The sequence below is a fragment of the Staurois parvus genome, unplaced genomic scaffold (genome assembly GCF_062004578.1).
Source record: "Staurois parvus isolate SC_StPar_1 unplaced genomic scaffold, SC_StPar_1.0 ptg000470l, whole genome shotgun sequence".
In the NCBI taxonomy this organism is placed as follows: Eukaryota; Metazoa; Chordata; class Amphibia; order Anura; family Ranidae; genus Staurois; species Staurois parvus.
The window spans coordinates 5,798,281-5,816,795 of NW_028318266.1; the positions used below are offsets into that span (position 1 = coordinate 5,798,281).

General features: G+C 42.6%; 1 protein-coding gene across 1 annotated transcript; it reads left to right on the plus strand.

Moving 5' to 3' along the window:
- The first annotated feature begins 214 nt into the window (after positions 1-214).
- LOC149452650 (olfactory receptor 6N1-like) lies at positions 215-3,707 on the plus strand. The gene is made up of 2 exons (XM_089689231.1): positions 215-1,059; positions 3,674-3,707. Exons 1-2 carry the CDS (start codon positions 215-217, stop codon positions 3,705-3,707), a joined length of 879 nt encoding a protein of 292 aa, XP_089545357.1.
- Positions 3,708-18,515: the final 14,808 nt, after the last annotated feature.

Sequence of the window (18,515 nt, forward strand, 5' to 3'; positions counted from 1 at the left end):
GTTATGGGGGTCCAACCCGGTACTAGCAAGGTGCACCTAATAAAGTGGGAGTGAGTGTATATTTAAATGTTATGGGGGGTCCTACCCGGTACTAGCAAGGTGCACCTAATATAGTGGGAGTGAGTGTATATTTAAATGTTATGTATTTTTTTTCTTCATACAGAGCACACATAAAGGGAATGTCGACACGTTCTTCTTTTTGGGATTCAATAGCATGGCTGTATATAATCTGCTGCTTTTCATTTTGGTCCTTTTTATATACATTGTGACAGTACTTGGAAACTTTGTGATCATCATGCTGGTATTTTACAGCAAGACCCTTCATTCCCCCATGTACTTCTTCCTCTCCCAGCTCTCTATATCCGACATCATGCTGACCACTGACATTGCTCCTAACATGTTAAATATTGTCCTATATGAGAAGACCGCCATATCTTTTCCTGGCTGCATCATTCAGTATTATTTCTTTGGTTCAATTGAAACATTTGAGTGTTTCCTTCTGACGGTGATGTCCTACGACCGCTATCTAGCCATCTGCTCTCCTCTGCGTTATGTCTCCATTATGAACCCTGCGCTTTGCATTAAATTCGTTTTTGCATCCTGGCTGTTGAGTTGTTCTATAGCATTAATTATAACTGTTGGAATATGTCAGCTTGAATTCTGCGGGCCAAACACCATTGACCATTTCTACTGTGACTTCAATCCTCTGGTGGAACTTTCTTGTTCAGATACTTCCAGAGTTCAATTTGAATTGACCGTGGTGTGTTTTCCTGTGATTGTCTTACCATTCTTAGTGATAGTAATCTCATATACTTACATTGTTTTAACTATGTTAAAGATACCATCTTTTTCAGGAAAACTGAAATCGTTTTCCACTTGTAGCTCTCACCTTATAGTTGTGTTCTTGTTTTATGGAACCCTAATTGCCATGTATGTGCTTCCCAATGAAGGACAATCGCAAATGATCAAAAAGTTCATGTCGATGTTTTACACTGTTTTGACACCCTTTTTGAACCCCTTTATATACAGTTTGAGGAATAAAGAGATCAAGGGCTCTTTCAGGAATGCTTTCTATAACCAAATGATGTCATATTTAAAGCCTTTGGTGAAAATCGGGTAGTTAAAATACTAGAGAGAACTAGGAAACCTAGGGGGGTGGTACTTTTAATATTCATTCATGCCATTTTCCATTTAGTAAAATACAAGAGAGAAGAGTCACTTAAACACTTCGGAAGATTTCTGACCAGGCCATTTTTTGTGAGACGAAGCTGCGTTACTTTAACTGACAATTGCAATGCTGTACATAAATGAAGATTATGTCATTTTTTCCCCACAAATAGAGCTTTATTTTCCCCTCAATTTAACATCAGTCCCTGTGCTCCCAAAAACCACCCTGCCTTTTTCATGTGCGCTCTGGAATGCCCGCTCTGTCTGTAATAAGCTCACCTCTGTCCATGACCTTTTTGTCTCCCGCTCCCTTTACCTACTAGCAATTATAGAAAACTGGCTTCAAGCAGCAGATTCTGCTTTTCCCGCAGCACTTTCCTATAGAGGCCTCATCTGGACCCACTCACCCAGACCCAGTGGTTGGAAAGGTAGTGGAGTTGGTTTGTTTCTATCCCCACTGAGCACCTTTCAAGTCCTCCCTAACCCTCCCTCTCTATCCTTCTCTTCTTTCGAGACTCACTGCATCCGGCTGTCACTAAGGTCACTAAGGTTTTCTCAGAAGCCCGTCTCACTACCTGCCCCCTGGATCCTGTCCCCTCACAACTACTACGGTCACCCTCTTCTATCCTATGCTCCCTCACTCACATCTTCAATCTTTCTCTCTCTATTGGTATCTTCCCCTCCCCTCTAAAACATGCACACATCACTCCCATACTTAAAAAGCCTTCCCTGGACCCCACCAACCTAAACAACTTAAGACCCATCTCCCTGCTGCCATTCACCTCTAAACTCCTAGAACGCTTAGTCTACAATAGCCCAAGCTCCCACCTCACCGACAACAACCTTCTTGACCCTTTACAGTCTGGCTTTTGCTCACTCCACTCCACTGAAACAGCCCTATTAAAACTCCCTAATGATCTACTAACTGCTAAAACCAATGGCCACTACTCTGTACTCATCCCAACCCATGGCCACTACTCCGTATTCATCCCAACCAATGGCCACTACTCCGTACTCATCCCAACCAATGGCCACTACTCCGTACTCTTACTACGTGACCTCTCTGCGGCTTTTGATACGGTTGACCATCCCCTCCTCCTCAAATAACTCCACTCTCTTGGCCTCAGAGTCTGCTCTCTCCTGGTTCTCCTCCTACCTATCGCAGCGCTCCTTCAGCGTTACCTATAATGCTGCCTCCTCCTCTTCACTCCCTCTTTCTGTAGGGGTCCCTCAAGGTTCTGTCCTTGGACCCCTTCTCTTCTCCATCTACACCTCCTCCCTTGGTCACTTGATAAACTCCCATGGCTTTAAGTACCATCTCTATGCTGATGACACACAAATCTATCTTTCTACCCCTCACCTCACCCTTTCAGTCTCCTCTCGCATTACTAACCTACTAAGCGACATACCGGCATGGATGTCACTCCACTTCCTCAAACTCAATCTTTTCATAACTAAGCTCTTAGTATTTTCCCCATCCCTTGCCCCCTTTCCTGACTTCTCCATCAAGATCAATAACACAATCCTTATTCCCTCCCCTCATGCCAGGGTACTATGTGTAATCCTAGACTCCCAGCTGTCCTTTCACCCACAAATCCAATCACTGTCCAAATCTTGTAGACTTCACCTCCGCAACATCTCCAAGATACACCCGTTCCTAACCTCGGAAACCACTAAGCAACTTATTCACTCCCTTGTTATATCTCGCCTTGACTATTGTAACTCCCTCCACATTGGCCTACCTAATCGCAGGCTATCCCCTCTTCAGTCTATCATGAATGCTGCTGCCAGACTTATCCACCTTACTAACCATTCTGTATCTGCCACCCCTCTCTGCCAATCCCTCCACTGACCTCCACTCAGTGTCCTCCACCCCTCTCTGCCAATACAATAACGTATAAAGCCATTTATAACTCTGCCCCAAATTACATCACTGATCTTGTCTCCAAATATCACCCAAACCGTCCTCTTCGCTCCTTGCAAGACCTCCTGCTCTCTAGCTCCCTTGTCTCCTTCTCCCATGCTCGTATCCAGGACTTCTCCAGAGCTTCCCCCATCCTCTGGAACTCTCTACCCCAATTTATCAGACTATCGCCTACTCTGCTCACTTTTAGGCAATCTCTGAAAACCGATCTCTTCAGGGAAGCCTATCCTGCCCTCAGCTAATAATGGAATCTTGTACTCTTTCAACCAGTCCATCCCCCACAGTTACTACCTTTTGTACCACTAGCCCCTCCCTCCTAGATTGTAAACTCCAAGGAGCAGGGCCCTCCTTTCCCTCTTGTATTGAACTGTATTGTTGCTGTATTGTCTCCCGTTATATTGTAAAGTGCTGAGCAAACTGTTGGCGCCATATAAATCCTGTATAATAATAATAATATCTTGGTGGTATTTGATCACCTCTGCCTGTTTTTTACCTTTTGCGTTATAAAAAAAAAAAAAACAACAATTTTGAAAAAAAAAAACACATTTTTTTAAATTTACTTTCAACTATAAAACATATCCAACAAAAAAATTTAAAAAATCTAATTTCTTTATAAATTTAGGCCAAAATGTATTCTGCTACATATATTTTTGGTAGAAAAATCGCAATAAGCGTTTATACTGATTCATTTGCACAAAAGTTATAGTGTCTACAAACTATGGTACATACAGTATATTGGAATTTTTTATTAATCCTAGTAATGGCGATGATCAGTGACTTATAGCAGGACTGATTGATTACATTTTTACAATAATTGACACTTTGTGGGAACCAGGGACACTAGTACAGTGATCAGTGCTCAAAATATGCACTGACACTATTGGAAAAAACAACATCTAGGGTGATCAAGGGGTTAACTGTGATCCTAGCTATGTGCTTGGTGCAAACTAGGTGGTGCTTTTACTAGGGGAAGTGAAGGATTGTGTTCCCAACTTTACAGAGACACACAATTCTTCACTTTCCCCTGTTACAATATAGCTCTGCCTTGTTTACATAGGCAGAGCTCTATTCTGTGTCCTGCCCAATGATCAGGGGGTGCCACCAGACATCTGTTCACTCGCAGATCGTTTTTTTTCCATTGAGTGTTTACAACAGAAGCGATCTGGCTGCAGTGCACGCACGCCCCCCTATGGCGGTAGTGCAAAATTACATATATATACACACATTGTTTTTACACAGGAAGGGAGCCCTGTAGCAGTAAAACTGTGACAGGGCTGACCTTAAGTGGTTAAAGTAGAAGTAATGGGCAAACCTTTTTTTTAGAATTTTGCATAGTGTGTGGGAGGGTTATAACCCCTGTAATTAGAGCAATTTTCCTTCACTTACAATCCCATAGTCCAAAGATGAAGTGAGGAAAACTCCCTTAGAGTGAGAGAATCTCTTCTTATCACCAAAACTGGTGTTCCCCTTGGAAGATCCCCTCTATCTTTGTTCTGGTGAAAACTCAAATCTCCTTAAAAGAGAACTCAGTGATCACATGACCGCTGATCACTCAGTTCTTACAGCCGCTCTGAGCAGAAAGCAGGACTGTCAGTTATCACTGTCTGCTCCGCCCCCCCCCCCCAACGCTCACTAGAGTGCTAGGCTGTGGAGGGTGAGGAAGTGGCTGGCTTAGTCCCTCAGCAGACCATTGAGAGGCTGAGTCAGGTACCCCTCCAGACTCCTGGGTGGATCCTGACTTTAAAGTCGGAATCTTTCCCCAGCCTGGATTGGCTGAGTGACGTCATCTGACAGCAGCTTTCGGTCTGCTGTCAGCTGAATAAAGGTCACAGGAGTGCAGAACGATCTGCACTCCTATGATCCACAGGAGAATTACAGCCAACAGAGCTTTGGCTGTACTGTTTTTTTAATGGGGGGGGGCAGCAAAAACTCTGACAGGGCTTCTAATCCCTTTCCACTCTATCCAAAATTTAAAAAAAAAATTCCTTTAGTTATACAAACTTATCGATTGTGACTGCAATACTGGAAAACACTGTTTAATTCAGGATTTATGAAGAAGACAAATAGCCAAACAATGAAGCTGTATGATCAACTTTTAAATCATACTTAAATCTTAAAATGTTTAAATCTAACTGTACCAGGGTTTCAGTAATGTGAAGTCAGAAATTCAGCAGAGACAACCTGAGATTTAATCCATCTATGGGCAGGCTGGCTGTACTGAAGTTGATCCATTAATCGTATTAGTACAACCAGCCTGTCTGTTTTTTTTACATGTGATTACTACTGGCTGCTATATTGCCACCAGCAATGATCATTGTGTTCAAATCCCCAGCAGCAGAACATAATAGCACTGTGGGAGGGATTCCCCCATCAACACTGACTGTGTTGATGGAGGAATCAAGCATTTTTCTTTCCTGAAACCCGTGGTTGCAGGAAAGAAGATTTCTTAGTGTACGGCTGCCTTAGAGTCTTCCACCATTAGTGCTATCTGCAGAGGCGGACTGACCATTTGGAAACTCAGGCAGTGCCCGAGGGCCCGGGGTCAGTAGGGGGCCCCATGAGGTGCCCCTGGTACCTTTTTCATAGGCTTTTTTGAGTTTGGGCAAGGACACAGGGTCCCCATGATCCCCTATTGCCCGGGGGCCCCATGAGTTGTCAGTCTGCCCCTGGCTATCTGTGAATATAGATAAGTTCAATAGAAGGATGGATGCCACTCAGACTAGTCCCTGGAGTCCAGGGTGGAGGGTGGCCTCAGCTGCTGCTCTGGTCATGCACTCTAATTACGTTCCGCCCCACCCACCGAGGCTTGATCACAGATCACCTCTGTGATCAAGCCCCCAATGGGTGGGGCGAAGCATGTCATCAGACTGAGACCACCCTACACACTGGACTCCAGGGACTGGTCTTAATGGCATCCATTGCTCTATGACCCATAAGTAACTGGACCAATCTACGGACGCTGCTCCCTCTTTTAATACCCTCGGGGTGATCTCCTGCTTCCTAGCTTGGTGCAGTGCCACGAGCTTTTGTACACAGTTTGCATAGATAAGTTCAAGACACAGTTAGGCAGCTATAGACCACCACGAATGGAAGGAAAGAAAATTGCTCGATTTCCAACACCGACTGTGTTGATGGTGAAATCCCTCCTGTATCACTAGTGTGTTCTACCACCGGGTAGCCTTTCCTGCCAGCAGAATGCAATAATTAATGTTGCCAGCTATAGCCGGCGGCACTAATTGGAAAAAAAACAACAGGCGATCTATCTATCAATCAACTCATGTACAACCAAGGTGCTCATATATGGATCAAAATTCAGCTGGTACCTGCTGAACCAAATTTCAATCCATATATGGCCGGATTTAGATGTCTTTATCAGTGAACATAATATTGACTTCAGCTCTGGAAGGTTTTTCTCCCTTCATGACCAGGCCATTGTTTTGCTATTCAGCACTTCACTACTTAAACTGGTAATTACATGGTCATGTAATGCTGTACCCAAATTAAATTTATATAATTCTTTTTCACACAATAGAGCTTTCTTTTGGTGGTATTTGATCACATCTGCGTTTTTTTTTATTTTTTGTGACATAATCGAAAAAAGACCAAATATTTGGAAAAAAAAGCAATATTTTTTACTTTCTGCTATAAAATCCAATAATTGTTTTTTTCAATCTAATTTCTTTATTCATTTTGGCCAAAATGTCTTCTGCTACATATCTTTAGTAAGAATAAAAAAACAACAATAAGTGTATATTGATTGGTATGTGTGAAAGTATCAGCGTCTACAAACTATGGGATATATACTAGAATTTTTATTTATTTACTTTTTTTATCTACTACTAATCAGCAACTTATAGTAGGCCAGTTATAGTGCGGCAGGCAATCTGACACTTTTTACATAGTTAGTCTGGCTGAAAAAAGACAAAAGTCCATCCAGTTCAACCATTAAAAAAAAAAAAGTTATAATCCTACACCCGCAGTTGATCCAGAGGAAGGAACTGAATAAATGACACCAGTGACACTAATACAGTGATCATTGCTAAAAATATACACCGTCACTGGTCACTGTACTAATAACACTGGATGGGAAGATAACACTGGATGGGAAGGGGTTAACATCCAGGGCAATCAAGGGGTTAAATGTGTGCCTAACAATGTTTAGTGTGTGTGTACTGTGTCCTGTTTTACTAAAGCAACGTGCCTGCTTTGCAGGGAGAAAAAAAATGCTGTCTGAAGAGAGCCCTGTGTTTTTTACCAACACAGAGCTTTCTCCTATCATTCCCTGACCCGATCAGTGGGATCCACTGTTCAGCTTGTGCTGCAGCGAATGACAGCACAGTCTTCCAGGTCCATGCACGAATGCCTCTACGCACAGATACATTATTGTGCCTGTACAAGCCGACCTGCTGCATTACATTTACCAGCAAGCGGCATTTGGGAATTTGTAGTGACATACACACACATGTTGAAAGCATTGATAACAGAAGGAGGGGGAAAGGGAGGCCTATGATAAGGTGTCACCCCTTGTTAGTGGATTTTACTGGTGCCACACCCCTTATTAACCATTAGCCGCCCGGCCAATGGCCGTTTGGCGGCTTCAGATGTGCTCCTCCATTCCGGGTGCACGCCATTTGGCGTGCTCCCGCACATGCGCCGTTTGCGCTAGTGCAGAGCGGCGCAGCAGTGCGATCTGTCGGCGGCCATGCACCTTGGACACGGCCGATGACAGATCCGAGTACCGGCTCCCGTTGCTGGTACCATGTGACCTGCTGTGACCAATCACAGCAGGTCACATGACAGTTGTATACATGGATGGCATCATTCATGATGCCATCCATTGTATACTAGTGCCTAGCTGTGAATGGTCACAGCTAATCACATGCACATGTCATGTGATTAGCTGTGACCAAATCACAGCTAAGCACAAAAAAAAAAAAAAAAAAAAAAAAAAAAAAGCTGAATGAATCGATTTCATTCAGGTAAATGCTTGCTTATAGCAAAGTAATTCTTTGCTATAAGCAAATTGTGTAAAAAAAAGAAAAAAAAAATACTGATCACTTCCCCAAAGTAGTACAATGTTACTATGGTAACATTGTACTATTTTGGTCATAGTAAAATATGAAAAAAAATCTTAAAAAAAAAAAAAAAAATGTAATAAAAAATTAAATATAATAAAAAAATAAAAAAAAATTTAAAAAAATATATATATATTTTTTTTTTTCATACTGTCACCAGTCAGTGTCCCTGTTCACCGCCATGCCAGTTATATGATGACGCTGTACTGCACTGGTGACAGTATGTAAAAAAAAAAATTGTGAAAATAATGTTTTTCATTTTTTCATTTTCGGAAAAATTATGACAAAAAAATACAACTTAAAAAAACTCGCCATGCCTTTTATGAAGTACGTCAGACTGTCTACTCTGCAAAAAGGGGTCATTTGGGGGATATCTGTACTGTTCTGACATTCTTGGACGTCAAGAAATTAGATTGGCTGTCAGTACTTCAGGATTGAACAATATTCAGATCTATACCATAGTTTGTGAACTCTATAACTTTCCTACAAACGAAATAATACATCCTAATTTGGGTTATTTTCACCAAAGACATGGAGCAGAATACATCTCGGCCTAAATTTATGAAGAACAATTATTTATTTGTAAACTTTTATAACAGAAACAAAGAAAAATGTGTTTTTTTTTCAAAATTTTGGTCTTTTTTTGTTAATTTAGCAAAAAATAAAAACCCCAGCGGTGATTAAATACCACCAAAAGAAAGCTCTAGTTGTGTGAAGAAAATGATAAAATTTTAGTTTGGGTACAATGTTGTATGACCGCGCAATTGTCATTCAAAGTGTGAGAGCGCTGAAACCTGAAAACTGGCCTGGGCAGGAAGGTGTAAAATTGCACGGTATTGAAACAGTTAACAAGACACTGAAAGACATGGAAACCCTGACTTAGAAAAACTAATAGGGCTTTATGAGACACCACACCAAGATGAAAATATATTAAAAAATTAAAAAAAAAATACAACTTTATTTGATAAAATTAATTGTGGCAGTGATATTTGAGCAATCACAAAGCTCATCATAAAAAGTGTGTATAGCTTATAGCAAACATGCCTATTCCATAACATTACAAGGCATAACTTGGATAACATAAGAACCATAGTTGACATATTTGCTCCAAAATAGTAGTTCCATCCTTTCTCCAACACATTTCATGGCACAATAGCCCGCTTCCTCAGGGAGATATAACAATGCACATGCCTGTGTATCCTAATGATGTATGTTATTTCATATTAAACTGCACATTTTTTATACAAGTTAACCCTGAAGAAGGAGCCATTGTCTCCAAAACACGTCGGGTATTGATCTTTGGATTTTCGTAAACATGTAAAATCTTGAAAAAATTGTTATGTATTATGATTTTGTACAAATAAATTGTAATAGACAATCTTTTAATATAAGCAAAGAACTTTTTTACGATGATAATGGAATAAAGAGTATTGTATTTTTAATCTATAGTGTTTCTGCCTTGAAAGTCCTATCTATATGGGGGAATCTATTTCTTTATACGTGCTCCTTAAAGAGACTGTTGCTGATTTTTCATCTACATTTTGTACAGTGTTTCCTAAGAAGTTATCTTTGGGCTTTACAGTTCCTTGGGCATCCCATATACCCCTAGACTCCATCCAAGTTGTTAACTTTCTTGACGCGAACCTCTCCCTCCAACCGCATGTCAAATCACTCACAAACACATGCAGGCTCCATCTTCGCAACATTGCCAAGATCCGCTCCTTCCTCACCCCAGACACCACCAAACTTCTAGTACACTCCCTCATCATCTCACGCCTTGACTACTGCAACTCCCTCCTCACTGGCCTACCCAAGTGCAGGCTCTCCCCGCTCCAGACCATCCTGAACTCAGCTGCCAGACTCATCCACCTTACCACCCGCTCCACCTCTGCCACCCCCCTCTGCCTCTCCCTCCACTGGCTCCCGATTGCCCAACGCATCAAATTTAAACTCCTTACCCTGACCTACAAAGCCGTTCACAACACTGCCCCTGACTACCTCACCAATCTGATCACCAGGTACCACCCTACCCGTACCCTTCGCTCCTCACAGGACCTCCTTCTATCCTGCTCCCTGGTCTCCTCCTCCCATGCACGACTGCAGGACTTCTCCAGGTCCTCCCCCATCCTCTGGAACTCACTGCCCCAATCCATCAGACTGTCGCCTTCTCTATTCACATTCAGGCGCTCCCTCAAAACCCATCTCTTCAGGGAAGCCTACCCCACCCTCACCTAACGGCCATCCTCCCTCATTCCTCCTACCACTTCATCCCCCCCAGCCACTTCCTACTGTACCTTTACCCCCTCCCTCCTAGATTGTAAGCTCGTAAGAGTAGGGCCCTCTTACCCCTCGTACGCTGTCTGTCTTTGTTGTACTGTGCCATGTATTGTCCCCCCCTATTGTACAGCGCTGAGCAAACCCTTTGGCGCTATATAAACTCGTAGTAATAATAATAATAATAATAATTAACCTCTAATAAAACCAAGCTCAAGGACTGTTTTACTGACTCTGGGAGAAAGAGGGTAGCTGTCACGTACCCGGTTAGGGAGCCTGACGTGGAGAGAAGGTGCCCTCTTACGACTCCCGCTCAGAGCCCCTGATAGTGAGAACAGAGGGCGCAGAGCCAGGAGTGGCACAAGTCCCGGTTTGGATCTGGAGCTGGCAGCAGGTAGCTGAAGACCCAGGAGATCCGGATGCAGGCCAGGTGCAGATGCAGGAATGAAGGTGCAGCAGCAGGCAGGTATGGTGGCAATCAGGATACAGGCTGGTACTGGACACCAGAGCATGGATGCGGCAGCAGGCAGGTATGTCAGTGACCAGGATGCAGGCCAGGTGCAGGACCGTGGCTGCAGCGACAGGTAAGTATGGCAGCCATCAGGATGCAAGCCAAGTGCAGGACCGTGGGTGCAGCAGCAGGTAAGTAGATGAAGCAGTATCAGACAGGCCGAGTCATTATTAAATGAACAGATCAAGTACAACGGAGCAGGCAAGCGGATGGTCAGGGATAGCCGCGGTCGGTGCAGGCGGAGTTCTTTCTTAGCATCAGATCAGAATAAAGGCAACAGGATCAGGTAATAAGTGCAGGGACATTGTAGACCAGAAGGCATTGATTCTACTGTATTGCAGGTTTAAATAGCTCACCTGGCGGTGACTTGTACTTTACTGTGCATACGTGCACTTCTGCGCATGCGCACCCGCACTCTCCCGCACATGCGCACTCGCACCGTCACGACCCGAAGGGATCTGTTGCCGTCGCACGGCGCATGGCGACAGGGTCCCTGACAGTAGCTCTACATTTAGATGTAATTTCCGGTTATTTATATTTGATGTATAGCACTGCAGAGTCATATTTTTGTTTTCTTATCTTGATTTTGCCCACATATGAGACAGGGTTTCTTGTGTTTTAGCAGCTATTCATATAGTTTTGGGGGGTGACATTATATTTATTTTTTTGACCCATAGTAGGGCGTACGGTTTTTTCACTACAATGTTGCATTCAGTAATGGAGTCCTAGAAGAGACACAAAGGAATATTTGGCAAAACGACTTTGGGGGAGAGTTACTAAAACTTGCGCACTAAAACTTGTGTGTGATTGAACTTAACTGCACTTCTATGGAATTTGTCAGCTTGACAAGAAGGTCTGAGAACTAGAAACTGCGTTCTTCCTGGTTCTCTTCACTGTTACGAGATCAGTAATGTTCTTGTAAAAGTGACCATATTCATGGTCTGTTGAGAAATAAGTTACCAAAAGACAGTTTTTTGCTTTGTAATAACTTTTTATATAAAATTCTATTGACAAATCTGTATCCATCAATTAGGTGAACCTAGAAAGTGGTCAAAAGGCTAAGAAGGTTTGACACAGCCAGGATCCTGCAGAGTAGACAGGAAAAACAAGGTTGCTAAGAAGGTAGTTCCAACTGTAATATTCATTTATTGATAGGGTTATATAACCACTAGAGCTCCGAAAAATTTTACCCCCTTCATTGACAGGCCATTTTTTGCTATTCAGCATTGCGCTACTTTATCTACCGTCATGCAATGCTGTACATATATAAAATTGGAATCAGTTTTTGCAATAAAAACCAAAGAATGGATGGAAGCAGCTCAACCAACCCCAGGAGTCCAATGTTGAGGGATGGCCTCTGTGACCAAGCTTCAGTGGGCAGAGCAAGAATGGCCGCTGAGGCCATCCCTCAACATTGGACTCCTGGGGTTGGTTGAGCAGCGTCCATCCCTTCACTTGTATTGGCTGACACTAGAATTGCTTGGACTCATGCTACCCTCTTCTCACTTGCCAGTGAGGTGATCTATTTCCTTCCATCCACAGCTTGGAGTAGCGCCATAAGCTATGCTTTTCACTATAAACCAAACGGAAAATTAAAAAAAACAATAATTTCTACTTTCTGGTATAAAAATATACAATAAAATCAAATTTCATAATAAACTTAGGTCAACATGTATTCTGCTACATGTTTTTGTTAGAGAAAAATCCCAATAAGTGTATATTACTTGGTTTGCATGAAAGTTTTAGCATCTACAAACTATGGTATACAATACATATTTGAAAATTAATCAGTTCTGATGTACTGATAGCCTATCTCTATTTCTTAAGACCCTAAAATGCCAGAACAGTACAAATACTCCCCAAATGACCCCTTTTTTTAGAAGATAGACAGTCTAGTGTTTAGTAAGAGGCACGGCAAGTTTTTCGAAGTTGAAATTTTTTGCCACAATTTTTTTAAAATGAAGAAATTGAATAAAATGTGTTTTCTTCACATACTTTTTTTTAACATACTGTCTCCAGGGCAGTACAACGTCATAATGTGACTGGTGTGGTGGTGATCAGGGACACTGACTGGTGACAGTATGTTCGAAAATAAATAAATAAATAAATGATTTTATTCAATTTTTAAACTTTTTTTTTGTCATTTTTACCATTTTTTTTGCATACTTTCATCAGAGTAGTTCAGTGTCACCATAGTAACTACTCTGAGGGGGTGATTAGGGATTTTTTTTTGTTACCATTTTGTTTGCTGTTACAATGAAGGTCATTATAACGGCAATGTTTTTAACTGTCATGAATAGGTTACATTCATGACAGCTATGATCACTAGTGATCTGTGATTGGCTACTGCTAATCACCTGATACAGGATGCTGTGATTGGCCCAAGTACAATATGACAGCTGAGGGAAACACAGCTGTTATGAATGATATCATTCGTATAACAGCTTTGTTGACCCTGTGATCATGTAATTACATAGCGATCACATGATCAAGGGGCCCCGAGTACGGGGATCTGCAATCTGCTGGGTTCTGCAGGCACAGCGGTTACAGAGGGTGCGCAGTGTGCCCCTGAACTGGAGCACGCAATATGACATAAATGTACGTGACTTTGCCTTCAGGTGCCTCCCAGCTACATTATATGTACTGAGGATGGATGGCAAATGGATAATATATACAAATTACACATTAAACAGTAGAAATGTGTGATTCAGTTAATTACAAATCAATTTTCGAACAAAAATGTATAATTTGAGCATTCATTTCTAAAGGAATGCCACAACAGTAACAAATGACAATGAATCCAAAAAAAAGGGATTAAAAAATGAAATGCTCACATCCATTCATTCATTCAGATGATGTTACACAATGGGTGATTAGGGCCCACAGGGAAATTCATTTGATTTTTGAATTTGTTTGATGATTTATGGAATAGATCTGAATTTTGTTCCATTTGTTTCATTAGGATGTAACAGTTGAACGTCCAATAAGCTCATGCCATTTCTATTAGTGGATTGGACTAGCAGGGATGTATATAAACATAAGATAAATAAAATAAATTTGTGATTTAAATTGAATGTGTAATTGTCACATTCAGTCAGTTCCACAGTCGAATGCAATTCTTAGGTTTGAAAACTTCAAGTGCATTATTCAATTGCATCTGATATATCAAATGCCTCAGAAAACGTATCAAATCTTCTGAAAGAGTTTGAAAAACGTTTCAAATCCATCCAGACTAACAAATATATGAAACAAATTCCAAAGAAACAAAACGAATCCAAAAATGAACTTGGCCAAAGCAACAAATAGGAAGAAACGAAAATATCAACCTAACAAATGCATCCGAAACCAAACCAAATTTTCCGGATGTCTATACAGTATTGACAACACAATGCACAGTATAAGTATGATGGGTTACATGATATTTACAAATACACACGAAACCATGTTTACAATATAATGCATGGTAAAAGTATGGCATTTGTTTACCTCTTCAGGTGCTGTCATACTACATGTTTGGACAAAGAGAATGCACAACTTGGTAACAATTTATTATATACGGTGAAGGACTCCATCTTGTTTCTCCTGAGGGGAGGCAGTCTGCATGTGGCAAGAATTTTACATTACCATAATAAAAGTTTGGAAATACTACACTATTGGTACTCCCTCTTTGACCCCACTCTGAGGGGGTATTAGATCAACACACAGCCTTCACTGCATACAATATCCAGAGGAGGGAACAGTCATCCAGATGATACAACCCGATCTTAAAGAGGTCCTCCGAGTTGCATCCACCACCATTAGATGACACCTATCCTTCAGGAGAACGGCACCTGCTGATCTTTATATATCAATGCACATTTCCTATGCGCGGTCAGTGAGTGCGCATTTCTATCATTACTTCAACGAGTTCTTCTGGATCTTACGTAGCTGTGTTATTATTTGGCTGCTATTACATTAATTATCTGAACAAACTTTTCTGAATGAACTTTTCGGTTTGATGCCTTTTTTATGATTTAGCGCTGCACTTTATATATTTATTGGTAACAATTTATTATATCCCTCTCTCCTTTCTGTACAATGGCTAATACAATGCTCCCTAATTGGTCCACTATACTGAGAAAATGTATATGGCGTACAGCCTGATTGAAGGATTCAAAGCAGGCTGCTGTTTACAACTCATGGGAGATATGATAAGGAAAAACAATAAAAAGTGTTTTCATTTTTTTTTTTCAAATAGATTTTTATTAGGATTTTAAGGCATTACAGTGGATGAGGTCTAACACTAGACCTTAAAAATGAAGGACAGACATTCCATATGTCATATGAAGAAGTTTTTTTACAGAAACAAAGAAAATGGCAGTAACAGGTCAAACCATGTAATCAGGTGCATGAGTAAATACAGTACAATAAGTTAAGCAAAACTATCAGTCTAAGGCCCCATGTACACGGGACACGTCTGAACGCTAGAAACTTACTGCTGGAAAACGTAGGTTAAAAAACATCTGTTTAGCCTCATTTACATAACGTGTTTATGTGCGTTTATGCACGTTTGCATTTAGAAGCGTTTTTTAAAGATAAGCACAGGAGAACCTCCCAAATGTCCAGAATGCACTGAAAAGTGGTAAATTATTAACTATTTCAGACTGTTTCAGAGAAATACAGATAGTAGAAGCAGAGACAGCAGCATGTGTTGAGATAATTAGGTGTGAGTTGCTCATTAACATTTTTGTTTCCAAGAGTGGGAAAGGTGTCTGGTGGAGGGAGTCATTAAGGTTACCTGGCAGGGGGTCTTCATGAGGAATTTGAGGTGTGAATGGTCATTAATATATCTTTACTTTCCAGGGTGGGAAAGGTCTGAGGTGTGAATTGATCATTACAATGTGTGACAAGCTGGGTAGGACCATCCTGTGTTCAGTGCTTTGTCCATCTGATTACCTTGAAAATGCTTTGCATGCATTTTTCATGATGAAAAAAGGCTCTGGACAGTTTTAAGGACACTTCAGACCCTAGGTGAGAAAGCAACACAACCCCCCTTCAAATCCCTTTGGCTGAAAATTAAAAGGGTTGCAAAAGTCACAGAGAAAACTTCCCATTTGCTCTGACGCAGTCATGCGCTGGAGCGACTATGGCGCAAAACCAGATCCCAACTAGCGTTCACCCAATATAAATCTGCCTTTCACACCTACACTTCCTCCCTCCACGCTGCCAAGCAAGCCTACTTTCTGACCCTCATCAATACCCTCTCCTCCAGTCCTCTTCTCTACTTTCAACTCTCTACTCTCTCAGCCCCCACCTCCACCCAGTACCTCACTCACCGCCCACGAGATTGCCAATCACTTCAAAAACAGATCGATGCAAAGGGACATCACCGCTGCTCAGACTTCCACCCCACCTAGCACCCCTCACACGGAAACTCCCTCAAGACTCCTCTCCCTCGACCTCACCACTGTCCAGACCTCCACCCCACCTAACATCCCTCACACTGAAGCCCCCTCAACACTCCACTCCTTCGACCTTGCTGCCACTGAAGAGGTCACTAAGGTCTTCTCTGAAGCCCGCCTCACCACCTGCCCCCTTGACCCTGTCCCCTCACAACTCCTACGATCTCCCTCCTCCTCCATCCTACGCTCCCTCACCCACATCTTTAATCTCTCCCTCTCTACTGGTGCATTTCCCTCCCCTCTGAGGCACGCACACATCACTCCCATACTTAAAAAGCCCTCCCTGAACCCCACCGACCTGCACAACCTTATACCCATCTCCCTGCTGCCATTCTCATCCAAACTCCTTGAGCGCTTAGTATATAATCACTTAAGCTCCCACCTCAACAACAACAACCTCCTGGATCCCCTACTGTCTGGCTTCTGCCCCCTACACTCCACCGAACCTGCCTTACTCAAAGTTACCAACGACCTGCTAACCACCAAAGCTAATGGCCACTATTCAGTGCTCCTACTCCTCGACCTCTCCGCGACTTTCCACAGTCGACCACCCCCTCCTCCTCAATAAACTACACTGTCTTGGCCTCAGAGACTTCGCTTTCTCCTGGCTCTCTTCCTATCTATCACATCGCTCCTCCAGTGTTACCTATAACGCTACCACCTCCCCCTCACTCCCCCTCTCTGTTGGGGTCCCTCAAGGCTCCGTCCTCAGCCCCTTCTCTTCTCCATCTACATCTCCTCCCTTGGCCAACTGATACATTCTCACGGCTTCAACTACCATCTCTATGCCAACGACACGCAAATCTGTCTCTCTACCCCTCACCTCACCCCTCCAGTCTCCGCCCGAATCACTAGCCTACTGAACGACATCTGATTGGATGTCACTCCACTTCCTCAAACTGAACCTTTCCAAAACTGAGATCCTAGTTTTCCCCCCAGCCCGCTCCCCCCCCCAACTTCTCCATCATGACCAACAATGTCACCATTAGTCCCACCTCGCAAGCCAGACTCCAATCTGTCCTTCCAGCCCCAGGTCCAATCGCTGACAAACTCATGTAGATTCCACCTCTGCAACATCTCCAAAATACATCCGTTCCTAACCTCGGAAACTACAAAGCAACTCATTCACTCGCTTATCATATCACAACTTGACTACTGCAACTCCCTCCTCACTGGCCTACCTCACCACAGGCTATCCCTGCTTCAGTTGATCCTGAATACTGCGGCCAGACTCATCCACCTTACCAACCACTCCGTTTCTGCCACCCCTCTCTGCCAATCCCTCCACTGGATTCCGATTGCCCAACGGATCAAATTCAAAATGCTAACACTGACGTACAAAGCTGTCCACCACACTGCCCCAAACTACATCACTGACCTAATATCCAAATACCACCCAAAACGTACTCTCCGCTCCTCACAAGACCTCCTTCTCTCTAGTCCCCTGGTCACCTCCTCCTATGCTCACCTCCAGGACTTCTCCAGAGCTTCACCCATCCTCTGGAACTCCCTACCCCAATCCATCAGACTATCACCTACTCTCCTCTCCTTTAGGCGCACCCTGAAAACCCACCTCTTCAGGGAAGCCTTCCCCGCCCTCTGCCCGCTTTCTGATCTCCTCCAATCTTCCTACCACTCCATCCCCCACAGCTATCTCCTCCTGTGCCACCATCCCCTCCCTCCTAGATTGTAAGCTCCAAGGAGCAGGGCCCTCGAACCCTTGTGTATCACATTGTATTGTTATTGTACTGTCTCTTGTATTGTCTCCCATTATAATGTACAGCGCTGAGCGAACTGTTGGCGCTTTATAAATACTGTATAATAATAATAATTATCTGTAATAGCAGCACCAGTCCCATCAGGCATTGACTGCCTAAAAATGCATTTTCTCTTGTAAGGTGCCAGGGAGGTGCACAGCTTTAACCAGCTGCATTATCCACTTTGTTACTGGAGCAGAAGTTTGGCTAAATATTTAAGTTATATGCACTGTCTTTATCCTAGTAATGTATTTATTTATTATTTTAGGAATTTATATAGCACCAACAATTTACACAATGCTCTGTATGCTGAACATTCACAACAGTCCCTAACCTCGGGGAAATTACATTCTAGAGACCCTAGCT

Excerpts from the sequence above, each read along its gene's own strand:
- LOC149452650 (XM_089689231.1), top strand. The coding sequence starts at position 215 with ATGGCTGTATATAATCTGCTGCTTTTCATTTTGGTCCTTTTTATATAC. Across the intron at positions 1,060-3,673 it reads AAAGAGATCAAGGGCTCTTT|ACAAAAAAATTTAAAAAATC; the intron begins CAGGAATGCTTT and ends AAAACATATCCA.